The 23219-nt window shown below is 36.4% G+C and overlaps 1 protein-coding gene across 1 annotated transcript in view; it reads right to left on the reverse strand.

Moving 5' to 3' along the window:
* The window catches only part of URB1 (URB1 ribosome biogenesis factor), a 57505-nt gene that overhangs the window by 25955 nt on the left and 8331 nt on the right, over positions 1-23219 (reverse strand). The window contains exons 9-20 of the mRNA XM_007424514.4: positions 22764-22959; positions 19677-19814; positions 17918-18091; positions 16001-16148; positions 14871-14993; positions 13912-14024; positions 9336-9449; positions 5426-5542; positions 3903-4041; positions 2108-2275; positions 1562-1746; positions 77-301 (exon numbers count right to left, since the gene is read on the reverse strand). Coding sequence (XP_007424576.1) covers positions 77-301; positions 1562-1746; positions 2108-2275; positions 3903-4041; positions 5426-5542; positions 9336-9449; positions 13912-14024; positions 14871-14993; positions 16001-16148; positions 17918-18091; positions 19677-19814; positions 22764-22959 — 1840 coding nt within the window. The remainder of the gene's footprint in view (positions 1-76; positions 302-1561; positions 1747-2107; positions 2276-3902; positions 4042-5425; positions 5543-9335; positions 9450-13911; positions 14025-14870; positions 14994-16000; positions 16149-17917; positions 18092-19676; positions 19815-22763; positions 22960-23219) is intronic.

Genomic DNA, 23219 nt, shown 5'->3' on the forward strand with positions numbered 1-23219 from the left:
ATGGCCCTTAATGAAAGGGACTGTACGTAACTATTAAACTTGCTTTCAAAGGAACAGGAAAAAAATAATAGCTTACACTGCCGAAGTTTTCCACACTAGTTTTTAGGTACAGAAGAACATGTTTTAAAGCCAACAGGAGCTGCTGAGGCTGGAGTTGGGAAATAGCTTCATTTAGCTTTGTTTGAATATCCTCTTCCAGCAGAACAGCAACACCTTTCTGATAGCTATTCTTTAGCAAGCTGAAAAAGGATGAATCTGATGACCGCACCTCATCTATACTTTTGCTTCTGTCTTGCTGGAACTGAGTAAGAACAAAAGAAAAACACAATTACATGTAGGTAAAAAGATTTAATCTATGCCAAATTAATGAAACTAATGAGGACTATACATCTACTGCCTTCAGCCCAAACCTGACCTCCATTGGCCTTCCCTGTCTGTTTCCACGAGCTTTTGTTAAAACCTACCACTAGATTCAAGATCTTAATCATAATTATGGTATGCCTGCACAGAGATTTGTCAGCATTTCCTCCCCTTCTGTCTTTTAGCTAGATTTTAAAACTGGCCTGGACAATCTTTTTTTCTATGGAGAGCCATATTTGCATAATCTGTAGGAAGCCTCATGCCAGTGGTGGGCATAGATGAATAAAACGGAATGGAACCAGAGTCAAAAGTGGGCAAGGCTATCTTTTCTCTTTGCTTCTTCCTTGACATCCCTTTTTTTTTCTCTCTGGTATCTACTGCTTGTACTCTACCACCTTTTCCTTAAACAGAAGGAGCTTAGAAGAGAAACCAACTCCTCTTGCCAGGGAGCTAAACTGCTTGCAGAAGGCTTTTGAAATTAGGCAGAGACATCTGCAGAACTGACAAAAGCAGCATCGAGCCATTGAAACACAAGCTCTACGACTTGTGTACATGCATGCAATGTCACAAAGCATACACCAAAGGAGTGGAGCTGATCAGTTGCCTCATCTTTTCTCTGCTCCCCCAAAACACCCCTGAAATTAAGGTCAAGGTTATGTGAAATTAGGTTTTGGTTGCTAGACTGTTTTGGATTAACTTTTCAGACAGCTTTCTTTTCCAGTTAGCTTTTAAAGGAATTATGTGCTTTTTTTGTCAAAATCTATAACAAAATGCATTTTGTTGTTTTTATCCTAAACAAGTTTGAGTATTGTTTTGCTGAGAAAATTGGGTATAAAAAAAACAAATCAAAACAATCTAAAAGCAATTCCAGAGAGACTGGTTTTGGCTAGGACTCATTTAGTCTGTTCTTCCTGCTACCAGACCTATATTACATATGCGCTCAGCTATAATAATGTTCTGAAAAAATATATCAGAGATCAGCCCACATTTGATCATGCAGTTCCATTGTGCCACTGTTTAATGATTAGAAAAGATGCATAAAAAAAAAGCAAGCTAACAGGATGCTTCAATTTCAACTTTTATAACCAAATTTTATAACCAAATTAAGGAGGCCATGTTTTGCTATGTATACTTCCCCTATACGTTACAATCTTAACTAACACCAAATTATGCTGTTTAATATACATTTTGGCTTGCTTACCAAAGCTTCCTTAGCTTGTTGTGGTATCCAAAGATTATAGTAATAGTTGAACTGACGAAGTGGTGCACTGACAGACTGGAGTTCTTTATCATAGTGTTGAAACATCAGACAAAGGGCTAAAGGATCTCGTTGAGAATGCAGGAGGTCAGTAAACACACCAATGAGATATTCCACTATGCTTTCTTCTACAAAGACAAAACGACAACTATAACAAAAACAGACTAAACGCTTGTGACTTCTGAAACTGAAGTATTCAAAGCCTCGTTCAGAGAGTACCTATGGCAAACTTCTTTCAAGAAGATTAACAATTGCATGGTTATCTGTAGAAAAAGGCATAATGGTCAATTTGCACAATAAAAATCAAATTGCTTCTTGATTTTGACTGTGCAAATAGAACATTAGGACTTTTGCTACTTACATAAGTTCCCTTTTTGTGTGTGTGTTTTACAAGATGTTTTAATACATTCTGCATTTTATGTGGAAGGCACATTTATCACTATTTTTGTGGAAAAGCAAGGTAGAAATTAAACAAGCAAGAAAAAATACCTCTTGCATTTTCATGAACAAGTAACTTATTTCTTGCTTCTAAAGAAGCTGGGACGATTGCACTGAATGGAAAAGTGTTCACAATCATGTCTTCACTTAAAGTATATCCAATTTCTTCATTTAAACCTTCACTGTCTTCTACAAGGACATCAATCATATCCAGAACGTCTGGTTTAGAAAGGAAAACATTTACATAAAAAGATATTTATAGGGGTTTGGAAAGAACAAATGAGTCAACTGTCTAACGAAAGAAATTGCAATAATTAATCTTATAGAAAGAAAATAACATGTAGTATTAGCACGTGCACATATGAATATGGAATATATACAACTATCTTACAAAACTTTTAATTTAAAATTGTAAATTCTGTTTGTAATATTTTAAAATAATATGGCAAACAATAACTTTTTTAACATTTAACAATTCAAATTTTATTTAACAATTAAATATTTTATAGTAACATGCAATATGCCATTTGATGTCCTTCTAGGATAATTTCAACTTTTTTTTTCTATCCCATACAAGAAATGTATGGAGGAGGGGGAAATCTGATCTGATTGGGGAACTGGAAAAAACTGAATTCCTCTCTTCATGGTCTAGAATTGGAAAAATAAAATAGCTGTAATTATTTTTCACATGAATGGTGTCAAACTGGTAGAAAAGTCAGAATATTTTGAGGGGAGAAATGGTATTAAATTTCAGGGAAACTTTTTTTTTTTAGTTATCCTCCTTTAAAACCTGACTGAAGTGCCATAGTATTTTATTTTGGGCAGAATATGATGAAATTTGAACAGTAATAGTCCCAATGGAGAGGAATATCTGGGGTAAATTTTAGACTGAAAATTGATGGGAGGTTGTACAAAGGAAAGGGATAATCATAAAAAAAATTCCAGGGAATTACAGGGTTCAATGCTTATATATAAGAAATTAAGTCGTCACTCTTTTCCATTAAACTAGTCAAGTTATTAAGAATGTTTGTGAGCTAAACGTAATTGTACCACTGCTTAGGGAGAACGAATGGACTGCAGTAAAACAGAGTGAATGATCAAACGAAGGATTTCTCCTCCAGATATCTAGACCCTCCTAACAACACTGTGATTGTGTGGTCCAATGCAGGGCTGATCATAAGAGTCACTCTGATTTGAAGTCAGCCCTGTTAATCACCAAATTAATACTCCCCTTCCCCATAACGGTACTTGACATAACTGAAGAAAGAATATCTCTTTTAGAATTCCTGTTGTAGGACAATTAGAGCAACAAGAGCAGACTGGGACTGAAGCTTCATGGAAACTCAGATGTGAAATCAAGTTTGTTCAGACCCATCCGATCCACCTAAGTTAAATAAAAATCTATTCTAATTTATCCTGCTCTGCTTTGGACAAATCCAATGCATGTTAATTCCCGATGGTGCAAAAACAATGCAACAGGAAAAAAGCATTCTATGATTCTTCATCAACTATGACATGGAAATCTGATTATGGTTGCTTAGCAAAGTTTGGAAAAGCCCAGTAAAAATAAACTCCTGAGATCTATGTTACCAAAGACAAACTAATGCACAAATATCTTTTTTCCATCCAGAAATCCTGCAAATATGTATCAGTAATCTCTCAGAAGTATGCAGAGGAAACTAAAGCAGCCTTTAGTTCCTAGTAGGTATGCAGTGTATTAGTTAAAGGCTTAAATTTTATACAAGACTTTATAACTGATGGCCTCTTTTTAAAATATTGCTTTTTGTAAATTTCCAGGAATATTAGCGCAAGATTGGCAGAAAGACTTTGAAAGAATCAGGCATACCATCAATGTGAGAAATGGGTATGCTGATATTATCAATGTCTTGTTTGAATAAGTTGACCTGAAGAATGCTTGCTTCTTGAACAAGGTCAGCTACCTTATCTGTGTATGGATAAGGGTTGGTCACCAGTTTTACCAAGACCTAAGAAGGAGAACAAGTAGTTATCAGAAGTGCTTAAACACAAGTTTAATAGAAAATAAGGCATTTAGAATCACTGTATTATAGAGAATAAACTCTTTTATCCTCCAGAGAAGAGACAGAATTTTTTTATGACAAAGAAATAAAATCCCCCAATTGCAACATTTAAAAAAAATATTGTAGAAGTGTGCTGTGTGTAAAGCCCACTGATGTCATACACATGTAATTCTGTTGAATGAAAATACAAGGAAAGCAGTCAACTTTCAGAAATCCACATCTGTATGAACTCTCTTTTCTTCAAGTAGATTCTGCAATGCATCCTGCAGAATTTCTTGCAGAAATTTACATCAACCAAAATGATTCCCTGAAAATCCTTTGAGTACAGTTTAACATATTTTTATTGCCAGAACACAATTCAACCCAGAAAGGTAAAACTGATAAACTAAATTGCATTGTGACACTTTAAGGCCTAAATACCCATATGTCACTTGGTGAAGTTTTGATTTTTTTTTTTTTACTGCAATTACTAAAAAATAATTAGATACATACGTTCACACATTATATTAAGCTATAAGGTAGTTGCTTGATTATGGTTTACTGTGCTTTGTGAATTGAGCCAGTTTAAATCAAGGTTAAATATATTTAATAAGCCATGGTAAAAACAAAAGATGGTTAAGTGCGATATGTGAATCCTGAGCCATAATAGCCCTACATACTCAAAACCATTTCATGTTCTGGTGATTCCAAGTCTTAGTTAAATATACAATACAGGAATAAAAACTAAGTGTATATTATTATTGTTATTGTTATTTTATTATTACTACTATTTCCCACCTCTTCCTTCTAAATAGGTTATTCTTGAACATCTTGGGTTATCTTTGAAGATAATTTGTTTTTTTAATTATCCTTAATTATTTAGTTCTATAAGAAAGAATTAAGCAGATTATTATTCTTTAGTAAAAGGTGAAAGATTTATGAAGAGTAACCAGTGTATTAATATTATTAGTCAGTGAGCTGTTTGTGAAGTAATTTTTCAGGACCGTACTATGTCTTTCCTGCATGTCAAACTTAATTACTACTTTCACAAGAGGAAGGAAGTAATGTGTGCATCCAAAATGTCATTGGGAGAATTAAAACAAGATTTACATAACCTGCCATTCTTTCCAATGTCCTTTGCTCACTTTGCCACACATAATAATATCACATGGATAGTAAGAGAGCCTACGCTTTTGTCACTACAGAGAAAATCTCTAACAAAAGCCTTTGTTTATAATCTCACTTTCTTTGTTCCATCTTCCCTGACTACAAAATGTTAGGTTCTCATAATTGGTATTAGCAAAATGTTATTCTTGGCATTGTTAAACTGATCAACTAGCACATTGTTTACCTTTTCCAAAAACTGAATCACGATTTCCTTTTTGGCTTCAACTGTATTATCCAAATGACTAAGCCACAGTTCAAGTTCCTTCCCAGTATATTCAAATAGTCCACTGTCATGCAAAAGCTATTAAGAAAACAAGTATTATACATACATTTTAGCTGCTATTTCTGTACAGCAACTTTCACACTGGCTACTGAACAAAAGCTGATGCCAGGTTAGTTGTTTACCATGGCCTTTTCAATAAAGGTCTGCTATGCTTCGCTAAAAACAGTTTATTGAAATACAGATTCCATTAAAAAAATTATGAACGCCTTCTGTTTCTCCTCTCTTGCCATTTTGTGTTACCTGTATTGATTCAGAAGGTTAATCTTTCAAAAAGTTTCTATAATGCAAATTCCATGATTAATGCAAATTGAAACAACTGTGATCTGTAAGATAGATGCAAAAGCAACGTTATTCACCAACAATCTGTCTAAACACATATAGCTTTCACACGTGCATCTCTATTAGAGGATCGCATGCGCAAACAGGTTCTGCGCAAGCATTTCTTCAGCCCAATTCAATAGTCAAGAGTTGTGCTTACATCCAGATGGTTACTTTTTCACAGCAAAACAGCTGATGAACGTTAAGCAAGCAATGTTTACTTGCTTAAATTATGACAGCTTACAAAATGAGCCATCTGAATGTTTATAAAGACTTAGCTCCTATCTGCAGCATCTATCTATTAGATGACCGGCAGTGGGAGATAATTACTATCTCCCCCCCACATCCAGAAACTGCTGAAAAGAAATGCCCAAAGCCCCAAAGGTTCACCACAAATGCATCTTCCAGTTTTAATTCAGCCCTAGAGAACATTCAGTATACTACTGTATGCTGTGATCCAACCGCTGTGCAAATGTTAAGTGCAGATTTGCTAAACAGTCTCATTGCCACCATACAATCGAAACTACCCTTGGCAAGCTAAGGAAGACATTCACAGCTTGCCACTTTCAGGCTATGCAAACAATGGCTCCTGAAGGATGGCATGCCAACATTGTGTATAAAACAAAACTTGGCATCTGTAGAGCTAGCAGGGTGGAAGGTTCCACATTATTTAATTGTTTTACTCACTTGCTGAGAGAAACCCGGGTTAAGAAATCCACGTGTCCCTAATATGGATAGAACAGTTGACAGGACAGCCTATTACAAAATGGAGCACTGCTCACTAAAATGTAAATGCAAGGCTCTCATGTGCTGATAGGTGCTAAAGACAGGTATAGTTTATAAAAGCAAATATTTTATGTTGAATAAGTATTATTTAGAAAAAACTTTGGGGACATGTCTTACTTGAGTTCTTCTGGATAAATTTTACTTGGTTAGATGCATAAATGATTGGCTTCACATATCAAACTAAGTTATAATGTAATTTATTTGTTTTTTGCAATATGTAAACCCAGCCACTGTAATGATAAATAAATAAGATTTAGTATGATGTGTGAAACCAGCCACTGTTGATCATTCAGCAAACCACAGTTAAAATAAGCTATGGATTTCCCTAATAATATGAACCCAGCCAGTAACTATATCCTGTCCCAATGGTTATGGACCCTGGTTAGGAACAATAAAAGTAACCAACGAATTCTTTGCCAAAAATAGTTGAATTAAAAGTCTTAATTGAAAAAGTCAAGGCAAAGCCTTTTCTTTTAAACAGTCCCAAAAATATGTCACTTTTGTTATATTGAGGCTGCAAACATTTATCAATTTAATTAGTAGGTTAACAATCCAATATCCAATTAAGTTCCACAGAATTCACTAGTTTATTTAGGTATAGGGCCACAAAATTGCAGCTGAATTTAAAAAAAGAAGGCTAAGTTCTGACTTGTCCTGTTTGTTTTTAGCCCTACTGCTTCCTTTTCTAAGGCTGCAATCCTAAGCGTATTTTTAAAAGGGAAGGGATACCATTTAATTAAGTTTATTTCTCAATAAACATGCAAAAGACACTAACAATATTAAATACAGCCTTAATATTCAAACAAATAGTAGCTTCTTTTAAGAACTTATCTCATATTTCCTTCAATACAATCAAGAAGACCTACACTGAAATGTTTTTAAAATATATTTTAAACTATCAAAAGTAAGAAATGAACAAATCAGGATTATATTTAAAAACTATTCCTGTTTTTTTAAAACAAAAAACAAAAAAGCCAACTGTGAGACTAGAGAGGGAGAAGAAGAGGAACATCCTTTATAATTGAACTTCCATTTGAAGTTGCAGGAAAAAAAAAACATTTGCAATAGTGGGCAGTATCAAGAGCACCCAGTGTTCTGGACCACAAGATGACAACCAGCAGAAAACAAGCCAGATTTTGCAATCAGCTTATCAGGAAGATATGCTAAAAGCAACAGTAACAACAACAGAAAGAACAGATAAGACATGAAAAGGGTTTTAAGGGAAACCTGTTGTTCTTTTTTTTTAAGTGTTTCTTTAAAACTTTATTTAGTCTGAATAATCTAATATATTTGTTAATGATCTGAAATTTCAGTTCTAATAAAACTTCAGCTCCCAGCAAGTGGAAGCATCTAGCCAACCATGGCTGATCTTGATAAAAGTAAGTGGCTGATCCTGCAATGGGAGACCATCAATAAAATCCACTGCTATGGGTTAGAGTGGGACACTGAAACCACTTGTATATTGGTGCCAAGACAACTATACAGCAGAGTAAAGCTTAAGGAAGTTTTTGCTTTCTATTTTATTTAACAATATTTTTACAATATGCCAATGTCTATGGGTAGGACTGCAGCATGATTTTTTAAAATTCTTTGTTCAGGACAAAGTAGGACTCCTAAAGAATTAGGGAATGTGGCAACAGGGCAACACTCTATACATTTTACTTTCATCATTTCTCAGCCAGATTTGAAAATACAAAACAGCTCTGTTATAGTGAAGACTAAGATGGGGAGCATAACCAAGGAAATCACTTGGGGAGACATTACAGTCCAGTGCACATTTACTTACTACTGCAGGTTAAGCAAAAAGCAAAAAAGACATCTGGAGGTTACCTAATAGCCACCTAAAGAGCATGCATGCCTCTCCTGACTGTCAGGAATATGACCTCAAGAGAAAGTCAAAGTTACAAGCCAAGGGTGCTAGCATTCTGGTATTTGAATCAACATTTAATTGTGATGTGAGGGATGTCTCCAATAGCAGCATATCAGTATTCATTATCTACAACAGATTTAGTCTGTGGTCATGTCAGAATCCAAAGAAAGAACTGGCAAAACCAAAGAAATAATAAGCCATGCTAATATCTCTATCTCTTATTCTATATACTTTGTTTTATATAATCTTTTATATAAAAGCTATTTTAATATTGTACACAGCCTGGAGATGCTTGGCATGACAGGCAGGGTATGAATATTTTAATCTCATAAGCCAGTTTGGCGTAGTGGTTAAAGAGACCAGACTAGAAATCAGGAGACCGCGAGCTCTAGTCCTGCCTGAGGCACAAAGCCAGCTGGGTAACCTTGGGCCAGTCACTCTCTCTCAGCCCAAGGAAGGAGGCAATGGCAAACCACTTCTGAAATCTTACCAAGAAAATTGCATGGAGTTGTCCAGTCAATTGCCAGGAGTCAAGACTGACTCAAAAGCAAAAAGGAAAAAATATATATTTTTTTAAAGTATTAATGAACCCTCTTCCAGGAACAGTATAAGCAAACAGCAAGTGGTACATTCTTCAGAAAATAAAAAGGGGGTTACTTATATTGCTAACTTTTAAATCCAACCTTCTAAAGCAGCATTTTCACTCCAGGGCTTTAGAAATACTTCTACAGATGATGGAAGTTATACCCCAGTGTATGTGGAAGGTAGCTGGTAAGCAAAAACTGTTCTATGGCATGTTCTCTGTTAACTGCTTTCACTGGGCAAATAATAACTCACCTTAATAATCAATTTCTTGGTTGATATTTTGAGCTGTGAATGGTGGCTGGTCACAAACATTTTCATCAGTAGGTAAAATACAGATCTTTCACCATAAACCTTCTCAGCTTCATCCTAAAAGAACATATTTGTATTGGTTATAGTTGACGAATTGTTTTATATTTCTGTTCATCACAGAAATATAAAACCTTTTAAGTAACATTCTACATTAAACAAGGCAATGTATAGCAGTGCCAAATAAAAAATAATGATGCACAACATGAATCAATATTTTCATATTCCATATTTTGAACTGGAAAAGCAGTGAAGTATGTGCTGTTTTCTAAAAAAAACGCAGTATGCACAATATGACCATATTTTTATAAGACCAATCAAAATGTCACAAAACACTAAAGAAGCATGCAAGTCCTGTTAACTGTTGAGTATGTGCCATCAAGCTGGCATCAACTCTTAGTGACCATATAGATATATTTCCTCCAAGCCAATCAGTTCCTCAACCTGTCCTTCAGGTCTTCCAACAATATACCCATTGTTGCTGTAATTGACTCCATCCACATTACTGCTGGTCTCCATCTTCTTCTCTTTCCTCCCACCTTTCCAACATTATAAAATTTGGAAGAGAGCTAGGTCCTCACATAATGTGTCCAAAATATGATAATTTGATCCTGGTCATTTGTGCCTCAAGTAAGAACTCTGGGTTGATTTGCTTGATGATCCATTGGTTTGTTTTCTTGGCTACCATAGTATTCTCCAGCGTCTTCTCCAAGGCCAAAGTTCAAAAGCATCAGTACTCTTTCTAGCCTGCTTCTTCAAAGTCCAACTTCGGCTTCCATCATGTCACAGGAAAGACCATTGTTTGCATGATTCTGACCTTTGTAAATACAGATAGAACACAGCATCTGAATGTATTTTCCAAGGCCTTCACAGCTACTCTACCAATTGCTAGTCTGTGGCATATTTCTTAACTGCTGGTTCCTTTACTGTTCACAATCAAATCTAAAAGGCAAAGCTATCTACCACTTCAATATTTCCTTGTCAGTTCTGGTTGCTATACCTGTTAATTTGGTCATCTTCACATTTAATCTTAGTCCATTTTTTTCACTGTGTTTCTTGACTTTCATTACTACAGACTATAGGTCATTTGCATTTTCAGTTATCAGAGTAGTGTCATCAGCATAGAGAAGGCAACTGATGTTTCTCCTTTTTTTGGCATTGGTATGTAAACTAACCTCTTCCAATCTATAAGGCAATGCATCGCTCTCCAGATTTGCTGGCACAGTTAGAGCCTTTGCAGATTCTTCTGCTGTTGCTTGTGATATTTTTATAGAGATTCCATCAATTCCTGTGGTCTTCTGACTTGGTAATGACTGGAATAGTAATCTAACTTCATTTTCTAGTACTAGAGGTTCTTGTAAGTAGGAATATCTTCTAAGGTATCTCGGATTTTGACATTTCTATTATATGGAATTTCAGCAAACCTCTTTGATCTTTTTGAATCAGTTACTATCTCCTCATTGGCATCCTTTAGCATACTAATTCAAGGTTGGAATCACCTTCTGAATTCAGAGATATTTTGGAAGCCTTTCCTTGTCTTTCCTTATCTGTTTTCATTTTCATTCTCTTTACATGCGGTTGTAATACTGCTTCTTGTGTCTTCTAACAGCTCTCTGAAATTCTTTGTTAAGTTCCTTCCTGAGACCTTTGTCTTTTTTGGCCTTGTTTTCTCTTCTCTCTTAGGCGATTTCCACCATTTGCTCTGACATCTAATTTGATTGAATTTCTTCTGTTTCTTCATCTTTGCAATCTTTTTGGACATTCATCCTTAAGTTCTTTGATTGCATTCCACAGTTGTTCTGGTTCCCTCTCAATAATGCTCAGGACTTCAAAGCAATTTTTAACACTTTCCTTGAAAATGGTGGGTATATGTACAATATCATATGGAGAGACTGGTTACCTTTGTTCTTCTACTTAACTTGATCTGCACATGTGTACTTTATGATCTATTTTCTACAGTCAGCCCCTGGCCATATCTTCACTGAGCATTTCCACTTCCTTGTATCAATAGAATAGTCAATTAGATTCCTGTGTACTCCATCTGGTGAGGTCCATGTACATAGACATCATTTTGGTTGCTGGATTTAGATTGACAGAAATTGGTAAGTCGTTCTCCTGCTTCATTTCTGTCTTCCAGGCATACAGTCCAACTTTGTTTTCTCAGTATTTCCAACTTTGCATTCCAATCTCCAACCACAAGCAGTGTATTTTGCTTGTACGTTCTCAGTGTTGTTGATTTCAACCTCCTCTTCTTGCATCAGTGGTTAGAGCATAAACTTGGATAATTGCCATATTAAAGGTTGCCCACGAAGTCTAATTCATATTATTCGGTCATTGACTACATTGTACTCAAGGACTGTTTTTGCTATATTCTTCCAACAATGAAAGTAACGCCCTTTGTTTTATATCCTGAGTAGTAAATAGTATGTTCTTCTGACTGAAAGAGACCCACCACTCCATTTCAATTTGTGATGCCTAAGATGTCAATGTGTAGTTGATCCATTTCATCTTTCACTATGTTAAACTTTCCCATGTTCATGCTTTCTATGTTCCATGTTCCCAGCTTCAAACTTTTTTTTCCCCCTACATGGCAATATCACTGCTGCCCAATATAGGTGCCTGCTTGCTTTAGCTGGGGAACCAAGATGACCTTTACACCTTGGGTGATACTGGTGGGACTATACATTTTTGGCATACACTCCCACTGTTCTTTGTTCATCCGCTCAGGAGCACCCACAAGAGGGGAGTCAGACAGGAATGTGTATTGGCTCCAGTTTTATTCAACTACTATATAAACTCATTGGTACTTCATCTAAGTAGCTCTACTTTTCATCCTCCTAAATTAGCCCAAAGACATATCAATTAATTACTCTATGCAGATGATGCAGTAATTCTGTCATTAACTTCTACTGGCCTCAAAAGAGCTTTCCGATCACCTATACATTACTGTACTGAGGAGGAACTAATAATAAATTATACCAAGACTAAGATACTTACTTTTCCCAAATGCCCAAAACAGAGAAGTGAAACTTAGGTGGGCAGTCCATTGAGCAGGTTAAGATATTTAGATATCTAGGGATAGTTTTTCAAGCTTCAGGAAGCAGAAATGCCCACTTGGACTATGTATCTCAAATGCACAGAGATCTGCATCAGCTATCCAAATTTATTATTTTTCCAGAGGAGCACAGTTTATCCCTGCTGCAGTTAAGCTGTTTACAGCTAAAGCCTGAGCAAACTGCTATAGGGCTCAATTGGGACCATATAACAGCATGGTTACTTTGAAAGAATACAAACAAAATTTCTAAGAAACATCTTCCAGGTTACCCACTGTGTTCCAAATGCTGTACTTCAACAGGAACCAAGAGTCAGTAAACTTGAATCTAATCTCTGGATAAATATCCTTACCTACCGGCTAAACTTACATCACAACCTCAGTGGACTGACCCATCTAATATTGGCAGGTAACCAAATCCTCTTGGGAAATAGCTATTCAAAAGAAATTGAGTTTCCATGGTTTCTCCAGTAATGTCATCTTAACCTTAAAGTCAGATCAAGCTAGATTAATGTTAAGGCGAAGGATCTTAGATATAGACGGCTAAACAAACTGCTGCATTTTCTCATTATATAATTGCTAATAACCAAATCTTAGCGCCTAAACCAGCTTCATATTTATATCATATTACAGTCCCCAAATTCAGGAGAGCCTTATCTCTAGCCCAATTTAACATCCTCCCCACAGCTGTTTCAAAAGGGAAATATAGGAAAACCCCATATGAAACCTGATATTGCCCCTGTGACACGGATGCCATAGAAACCAGAGTTCATATTCTTTTGTATCATCAGTTCTACAGAGACATTTGCCACCAGTTGATTACCCCCCTTTTATTTAAATTTCCAGGGCACTCTAATAATTTTTATTTGCATTATCTATTAAACAACCAGATACATTTATTTCTGTAAAAGTTGTAAAATTCTGCTATATTATGTGTAAGCTTTGCCCACAAATGGTTGCCAACAGTTATTTATGTTAGGCGATAATTTTTATTTTTATTTATTTTATTATTAAATTTGTATGCCGCCCATGTACACCAACAGGTGACTCTAATTTTGCTTTGTTTGTTTTATATAATGTATTTTTATTAGTCAATGACCGAAATAAAGTTTCTTCTTCTTCTCTAGCAAAATAAGATTATATTAAGGGAAGCTGTGCAAGCTTGTAGTTTTTAAAGCCAGCACTTTATATGTTAATTAGACTGTCAATTAAATATTATAACATGTTTAAGATTTTATCCCTTCAAGGAGCAAATCTTCCTCTTATGTGCTGTAAACAGAACCTCAAACAACACACAAATCTCTTTTCAAAATGATGTTTCTGTGGCATTAAAGAGGTGGCAGAGGCATAGAAGGTCAACACAGCAAAGGGGACAGCTTACAGCTTACAGCTGGTCTAAATACAGGTAATAAATACACACACACACACACACACACACATACATCCAAACATCACAGATCTCACTCTTACCTGTATTCTGAACCAGGAAAATTTATTTGCAGGCAGTTCAAGAGCCAATCTGAGAATATGATAATGCAGAACAGGACAGATTTCCTGTTGCAGTCCTTTTTCAGTAAAAATACCTATGATTTGCAAAGAGTACTGTTACTGATTAAAGTTAAGACAGAAGATAAAACAACCAAATGAAATAAAAAACTGAATGGCGTTACACATTAAGATATTTTTTCAGCATCGCAACTTTATAATTTATTTATTCATAGATTTATTTATTTATCTATTTCACACATTTCTAGGATTGCTTGACTCCAGAATGACTCTGGGTGACTTACTAAACAACAACAGCACAGACAAGCAGTAAAAACCTTCTCTCCCATATTACACCCAATCAAAAGTAGCTCAACAAACACCCTAGTTCAAGGCCTGGGGGAAGAGCCAGGTTTTCAAGGTTGTTTAAAGGCAGGGAAGGTAGGTATTGTTTGAAGCTCTGGGGAGATGCTTGCTAGAGTTGAGTTTGAGCCTGTTTCTCACCATCCAGCCCCCAACAGCCTCCATGCACTGGGATGAGACCTATCATCAGTGTACCGTACTTGAACCCAAACTGACAGATTACCTCACCCATCAGCTTCATGTGGATATTAAACAGCCCTGAGACACCCATAAGGTAGTGGCTCTGGACTTGACCTCTTCCCCTTCCCACCAATTATCAACTAAAACTGACTGTGGAAAAAGGAGAACCACCAGAACTCCATGTCTCCCACTTCCAATTCTTGTACTCAGTTCAGAATGATACCATGATCAATTGTACTGAAAGCCACCAAGACATAAAGGAGGGCCCGGATGGTTACACCTTTCCCATCCCATCGTAATGTGGATCTCTCTCTCTCTCTCTCTCTCCCTCTCCCTCTCTCCTATAAATATTATTTTTGGTGTATTCCTTAGCCCATTATCGTAAGCATACTTAACATTACCTTTTATTAATTTGCTAAAATCAAAGTTGCTCTGTGCTACTAAGTGGGGAACAACTTGCTGATAAAGGCATATAACTTGAAGTAAAACAGCTTTCAGAAGAGTGGTCTCTACATCATCCAAGCCTAGAAAAATCATAGATTGACAGATATTAAAAAACAAAGAAATACCATCTTGCCCTAAATAAAATCCCATTTTATATCAGTTACTTTCTCTACACATAGCACAATCATGAAAAATAGTGGCCACTAATATATGTAAATTAAAAAGGAATAAGCTGACAGCATATCTAGGAAATTAAAATGATAGATTTAACAGTTTAATCCTGGCTCCTTCTTTTGGTGCTTGGAACCGATTCTCCCCCCTCTTCTGGGTCAGTAATCACTGCCAGCATTGTTATAATACTGTTCAGTAAAAAAAGAAAGAAATTACCAAGTATTGATGCATACGACTTTGATGTCTATATGAGGAGGGAGAAACCATTGGCAGGACTGCTTGTGTGCCAAGCCAACATTTGCAAAATGAAGGACTTTTAAGGGATGTATGTCTTAAGAGGCAAGTGATACTTGCATTGTACTAAATAATATGGTTTGCTAGTTTGTGACTTTGCATGGTTTATTAACACAGTCCCTATGGGGCTGTAAACCATGGTTTATTGCATAGTCAATTCTATGAACCCCACAGACAACTGTATGACAACTGCAATTTATTCAATAATGGTTTACACCATCCAGGAATTAGTGTGAGGTGTGAACTAGGACACTAAGTTGTCTTCTGCTTGCCTTCTATAGAAAACTTCCTTAGTTGCTTTGCTGCAAGAATCTCTTTATTCAGAATTATGCACAGGACTGGGTTATAACTTAGTCTGCAAAATCTTTTCAGAAACAACAATGCTGAATTCTATATTCAAATCCAACACCAGTACAAGACTGTAACTGCTACTGGATGAAATATTCAAAAGCGTTTTGAAACAAGGGCTAATAATTTTATTAGGTGCTATTAAAATATAACTCTCACATTAAACAGGACTTGTCAAGGGTCAGCTCAGGGCCACCATGAATTATCAGGTATTTTCAGTCACTGGTTAAAAGAACAAATCTACAAGTGCATAGACTGACCAAAGATTTCTTACCATGCTCTTTGTTTGTTTCATTCACCACCTTCGTTTTCTCCATAAAAGAAGCAGCATCTTTTCCTCTCTCTTTCTGTCCTTCTTGAGCCTTATCTTGCTTTAGAAAGGACTGCCAGATGGCGATTATGTTAGTCATATCTGGTAAAAGCTAGATTTTAAAGAAGATTATCATGTTGTACGAAGCAAAAGTACTGGAGAAAAATTAGATATCTTCATTCGTGCAAAATTTGCAGGTCATTACCTGTTTTGGACGTATTAACAAGACAGATTATACTTTTTCTCTGTAAGTTACTTTAATCTGTTATTTATTTATTTATTAAATTTGTATGCCGCCCATCTCCCCCAGTGGGTGACTCTGGGAGGCTCATGATAAAAGTAAAAGCCACAAACAGTTAAAAAATAAATACCCCCATTCGTTAATTAAAACTAATTAATTAATTAAAAAGTCAAACTACAGAAACAAGCCCTATGCATAAAAACTAAAAAACATTCAAGATGACGGGGGAGTAACATCAATTATCCCACAAGCCACTTCCACTGGTGTGAGCCCCCATGCAGCCCCCAAGCCATCTGGCATAGCCAGGATTTCATGTTCTTCCTGAAGGCCATGAGAGTGGGGGCACACCACACCTCGGGAAGTAGGTTGTTCTACAGAGTGAGGCCACGGCAGAAAAGGCCCTCTTCCTAGATCCCACCAGTCGAAATGTTTTGACTGGTGGAGTCTGCAACATGCCCCTTCTGCTGGACCGAGTGGAATGAGCTGATATAACAGGGGCGAGACAGCTCCTCAGATAACCTGGTCCTGTGCCATGAAGGGCTTTAAAGGTGATAACCAACACCCTGAATTGGACCCGGAAGCAAACTGGCAACCAATGCAGCTCGCGTAACAGTGGTGTTATATGGGCCCCCCTAGGGGCATTCAGAACTGTCCGCGCCACTGCATTCTGCGCCAGCTGTAGCTTCCGGATATTCTTCAAGGGTAGCCCCATGTAGAGCACATTGCAGTAATCCAACCAGGAGGTGACCAGGGCATGAGTGACCGTGCGGAGGGCCTCCCGATCGAGGAAGAGGCGTAACTGATGCACAACATGAAGTTGCGCAAAGGCCCTCCTAGCCATGACTGCCACCTGCTCTTCGAACAGGAGTCGTGAATCCAGGAGAACCCCCAGATTACGTTATGATTTTTCTCCTATTCAAGCTTCACTTCTACCATTTAAATTCCTTTTTGTTTGTTTTTACATTCATTCCACTGTAGCTCCAAAACATCATCTAAGGCTCAGAACATGGGCATCAGTGGGTGGGGGGGAGGCAAGGGGTATAAAGGACTCGGGTGTGACATTATCACACATACTTATGTCAGATTTGGGACACAAGGACATATGTCATTCCTTTGGCAATCATCAAGGTTTGCTGCAGGTGCTGCTAAGATAAGGGAGTCGTAACAGGGGAAACTGTAGATCTGTGCTAGCTCCACTGGATCTAAGCCTATATCTGTTGCCCCATCTTTTATTACTTGCAGCAGTTCATCAGAACTGTAAATCTGATAGCTTCTTCATCCTAAGTTAAACTTCGGATTCAAATCTCTCAGATGGATAATTAAGAAAATGTTACTTTACCGTCTCCAGTAAGTCTTTATTCTAAGAACCACACTTTAAGACTCAACACTACTATAAACATGGAATTAAATTTGCGAAAAGCTTTTAAATATTGTTAAAACAAATGAACTTTTAGAGCTTCTTCCAAATCAAGAGTAATATATAAGCCAATATAATGAAAAAAGATAAACACCTAATGAAATACCTCTGGATATTTATACCCACAGCTGCCAGAAAAAAGGAGACAGAATCAAAAGGCAGAAGCATTTCTTGTTCCTCAAACTGTAATTCAAGCCTGTTTTCTTTTTTGAAAACATTGTACCTTACTAAGTGCTTCCCTGTACTGCTGTACAAATTCCTTCATGATAAGTGGAGTATAGATTTCTGACTTCTCCCATTTCTTCTCATTCTGACAATAGTCAATATTTTTCAGTGCTCTTTTCAGAATAGCTGATATAAGTGAAAAGATGGTATGTTTCACTGTTTTATTGGCTATCTAAAATTTAAAAAAACATGGAAACAGTTACTTGGCTTTATCTTCATCTTGCACATTTTAACAATGTTCTCTAAAGTTAACTAATAACAATCTACAGACAGGTAGGGAAAACAACTCAATGCATAGGAAGAGGAAAGACAAAAAAAGGGATGCATCAAGTGGATGCTTTTAAAAGTAGCACGCTCAGTCTGTTTTGACATAGTGCTTCTCTTAAGGAAATTCGTTATTATCCAGTCTTCTGCAAAGTGCAACTTACCCTTTGGATGTGTTGGACTGCCAGTCCCATCACCCCCAGCCAGTATGACCCAATGGAATGTTATAATGAATTGCTGCTTAAAATAAACAGAAGATGCAAAACAGGGAACTGGACATGCTGGCTAGATTCATACACTGTGCTATGCCATAATGTGGTCTGTTTGTTTATGGCCTTACTGCAATATGTGAACCAGATCATTTGGGCTTATTCAATAAATCAGGTTTTAAAAGTCCTGATATAGTACAATGCATGAACCCAGCTTTAGGTTGCTATGGGAGATATCGAATGAAAAATTCCATATTAATCTGAAAGCATACATGTTCTTACACCCACAGTTCTTAAGGTAAAGTGAAGATAGACTTGGGAAGAAATGGGTGCCTTATGATAGACACAGATACCAGGATAATATAAATGTACAAAAACAACAAAGCAGGGGATGGTATGTATTTAGTTAATAAGCTTTCCTGTTTACCTACCTTGTCAACTACAAGTAGTGATCAAAATGATTAACCTATTAAAAGTAACAGTAGTTCTCTAACAATAAGGAACTTTTAAAAAACATGCCTGTTTCTACCTTCTTTCAAGAATTTCATGTAGCATACTTAGTTCCTACTTGCACATTTTATCTTGCCAACAATCCTGCATGTAGATTAGGCAGAGAATGGGCTTCAAAAATTACTCAGAAGAGGTTTTGGGGAATACATGGAAGGAGGCAAAATAATCCAATGCTTTAATGAGTCAACTTGTTAAAACAGTGATATCTTTTCAGGCTCATAGAGAAGCCTGCAAAAATATACAGCTGCTCTAAAGAAGTGCCACACTTGTGTTCAGAAGTACTTCTTCCAAATAATTTTCAAAATATGCAAACACTATATAATAGACCTTACCCAGTTAGGGTAACAATACTAACAATGATCTCTTACCACTATATGTTCAAAAGTGAAGTCCTCTACTAGTGCTATTCAGAGGAAATTGGAAGCTTTGACTTTTATTCTTAATGCATCACCATTTAGCATTACATTCTAACTTGCAGTTAATCATATTTGTGGATTAATAAAACAAACAACATGCTACAATGTAAAGCTCCCTTATTCTAATAACCCACAGTTAAGATTAACTGCTGGGCAGATCTAATGCTCTGAAGACAAAAATTCCACAAGCCTTTTCTGACCACCCTGAAGAGAGAAAGGGGAAGAATATGAGACTAAAGACTGGATAGACTGGTTTTCATAATGCACTTCTATTGAATTTTTTTTCAAGATATACTGCCCATACAATGGGGGAGGGGAAGTAGAAGGATCACACTAAGAGTATGAACTAAGTTCTTACATTTAAACCTTGGGTGAACATGGCTTTATCGCACACTGCAGGTACTGTTGTCACTTTCACCATAGAAAGCAATTTAGGAAGTGGAATAAATTCAGTGGTTTTAAAAGCACTGGAAATTTCTGGCTGAGCCTCATAGATCTGAAATTAAAAAAACACACACACATATACAAATAAATATATAATATACATACACAAACCCAAATGTCAATTAGCGGGATTCATGATGGTCTAAATGCCCAATTGCATATGAAAAGAAAAAAATGTAGAACTGAAAAAGTTGGCAGGAGAGGTCATTACTGAAGCAGGAAAATTCTTACTAGTTTTAAGGTAATTAGGGAAGCACAGGCACAATTATAGAACAACTGCTATGCTGTTCTGAAAAAACAATATTCTACAAGACCTGGGAACACAGGATTCAAATGCTATACTTCTAAATGACTTCCTCCTTTCCCTTTCCCTTGTGCTAGAAACCAGCCTAGGCCTATATCCCAGAGCAAAAGTAACTATCAGCAAAAATAGGTCTCAGCACTGCAGAACACACATGGCTTTTCTTGCCACTATAATATGCCAAAACAGTGTATTACTCCTTTATTGTGTAATGTGTACCCAGTATTGCTGGTTTTGCTATTTAGTATGTTGGTTTATGGCTTTTACTGTGGTGTTTTAGTGATTTTGTCATAAGCCACTTCTGTTTGGGCCATATGAGCAACACATACATTTGATCAAAAATCTCTCAATATATTGCATATACATGCTCTGTACTGTCAGATGACCATAAAGCAGAGAACAGCAGCATAAGAGACAAGACAAAGAAAACAAAACAGAACCCTCAATGGTTTTTAGGCATACCAAAAATATATTTGCATGGGGGGCAGGGGAGAGGGAATAGAGATATAAATCTTTTCATATTAACTATACTCTCATTTGATTTTCAAGATTTTAGTTAAACCATTATGTCACCTTTTGATATAACAGAGATCTCTGTTACTGATCCTTCTCAAACATTCTCCACCACTTTTTATCACCTCTTCCTAGGCCAGTGCCTCACAAACCATGCTCACATAAAATGATGGTGACCAATGTCCACCACATCTGGTAGGACACACAAGGGAAGAGTGATCTAATACCTTTCAGGCTGATGCTTGAGAAACAGACTACCTTTTCCACAAATAACTAGTAATACCTAGCATCAAATAACATGCTAGCTAAATAATCTTTAGTTCAAAGGCTTACCAGTCATTCAACCTATAGAGGGGACCTGGTACAGTGATATAAGAATTCAGTAAACACAGGGAAAGATAATCATACATTGGCCACTACTGTATTTAATCACCTCTCCTAAGTTAATAGTGCACTCCTTCTAAAGGGCTATGAACAGATAACAGCAATTAAGTGCTGAAAACACACAAGAATAAATTTAGCAGCCCACATATTACAATCCCACTTCCTGTTTATTGTTCTGACTCTTTTCATTTCAAACTTCTGAAATGAATGAACTTCAGTGCAAACTTTCTATAGGATTGTGCTGAAAAAAAAATCCCTGAGTATTTTTTCTCTTAGTTCTCATTCAGTTTAATGAAAAACCATGTGCTTTTGAAATGTATTCAAAGGAGAAGAGAATCTGCATGAATTTTTCATGGGTTAAGGGTGGCATTTTTGTATTTAATTGGCTGCCAAAAGGTGTCTTTCACTATAAAAATCATCTCTTTAGCTGTTGTATAGCCTGCCTTGCTTCCCATACTTCAACTAAATCCAAAGAGAAAACATCATAGGGAATCATTCCTCCACTGGGAAGTTTCAGCAATCAGGGAATCATCTGTGAGATGGAAAGATTTGTAACAAAAAACAGCAGTAGCAATGATCTCCACTTTCTTCAACTATAAAAGTTCAAAAAGACCACAAAAAGAAATTATAAAGAAATTCCTAAACAGCCTGAGAGAAAGGCATTAAAACACAATCCTCTTCCACAAGGTAAAAAAAAAAATCTAAAAAATTACAATGCAAATGTTGGCACAGCGTGGCTTATCCATGCATTACTGACAGCTAGGCAGGATTATTATAATGAAACTCTATGAGGAGCTGCCTTTAAAGTTAGTTTGTAAAACTCTTTATTGTAAAACTCAGGTATTGTACTATATTTGAGGGGGCTCATTTATTAAATCACATGATGCCTAATTGTACTGATTGCATTGGTACTTCCAAGCCTAACTGATGTTTTAATTGGCTGAATACATACAGTAGTTACTGGATATGGATGTAGTTACTGATTGGAAGGGGCTCAGAAATATGAATGACACTGAGTTGAGGGCCCCTCTTCTTTCCCCTTCAAAAATAAACAAAAGCTAAATGAATAAGTTTGCAAACCTATAGATTTACTGGGGGGAAGAGGGGAAGTCCACTGAATTCACTGAAAATTCTTTCCAAGTAGAAACTTATACATCTGGACTATAAATAATCCCAAAGGGTCAAAAAATACAGATCTTTTACATTTGCGTTTTTATCACAATATTAATGTATATTAATACAAGCTTACAATACCCTTTGTAATACAACAAAACAGAAAGTAATTGATGGCAATGTAATTCAGAAATTTCAGAGTTATTCAGATATAGCATAATTTATTATGACAAAAACTCAATCTGTGACAGTTCCTTTTCTCTTCCCTCTTCTAAATAATACCTACAGATTTTATCTGACTGCAGTCTCTCTCACAGATGAGAATTACCAAAAAAACCCTCAACAACCAAAAATCCTTGAATTATTTATGCGAACAATATGGGACAATCGGAGAGAGAAGCTAGATTGAAGCAAATGGAGCTTAATTTGAATCAGAAGTTATTTACTCACATCACGCAAAGCCTTGAAAGAGGCACAAGAGAGCCCCAAGGTCTGACTAGTTTGCTATTTATCCATGCTTGAGCAACCCCTTAATTAAAATGAATTTCTTTCTGACTCTCCATCAAATATAACAGGGCAAATATAGTCACATTCACACAGAGGCACTTCAATGACTGTCATTATAACAAGAGAAACGTTGATAAGAGTCATTTTCATGTACTAAATACATACTTTTCAAGTAGTTCTTACCTTTCTCAGCAATTTCATATTGTCTAGCCATGCAGATTTTAGCCTGGGAACAAAAGAATACTGGGATTCCTTAAAATATCTGTTCAGTAAATCTGGGCACACTTTGAAAATGTTCACCATAAGATCAGCAACCATCTCATCTTCTACAGCAGTCTTTAGACTCAGAAGAAAGCGCAGCAGTACCAAATTACCTCCTCTAATAAAACAACAGTTTGAGAGAAGCATCACTTTGACGGAATATGCTAGCACTAATCAACAAAAGTGCTATCAATATCAGAATACATTCTGCAAGTGTTTTCAGTGGGCAAAAGTTACTGTAAGTCAGCCTTTCTCATTCATTTTGGAGGATGGCAGGATGGAGAATATTATCACAATACATACAAGGGGGTGGGGGGCTGAACCTGTTCAATGAAATATTTTACTTTTGTTTCCTTCTGGAGTCAGACTCCACCCATT

This window comes from Python bivittatus, unplaced genomic scaffold (genome assembly GCF_059951505.1).
Source record: "Python bivittatus isolate LINGU-HERP-01145 unplaced genomic scaffold, Pbiv_v1 ctg000350_np1212, whole genome shotgun sequence".
Lineage (NCBI taxonomy): Eukaryota > Metazoa > Chordata > Lepidosauria > Squamata > Pythonidae > Python > Python bivittatus.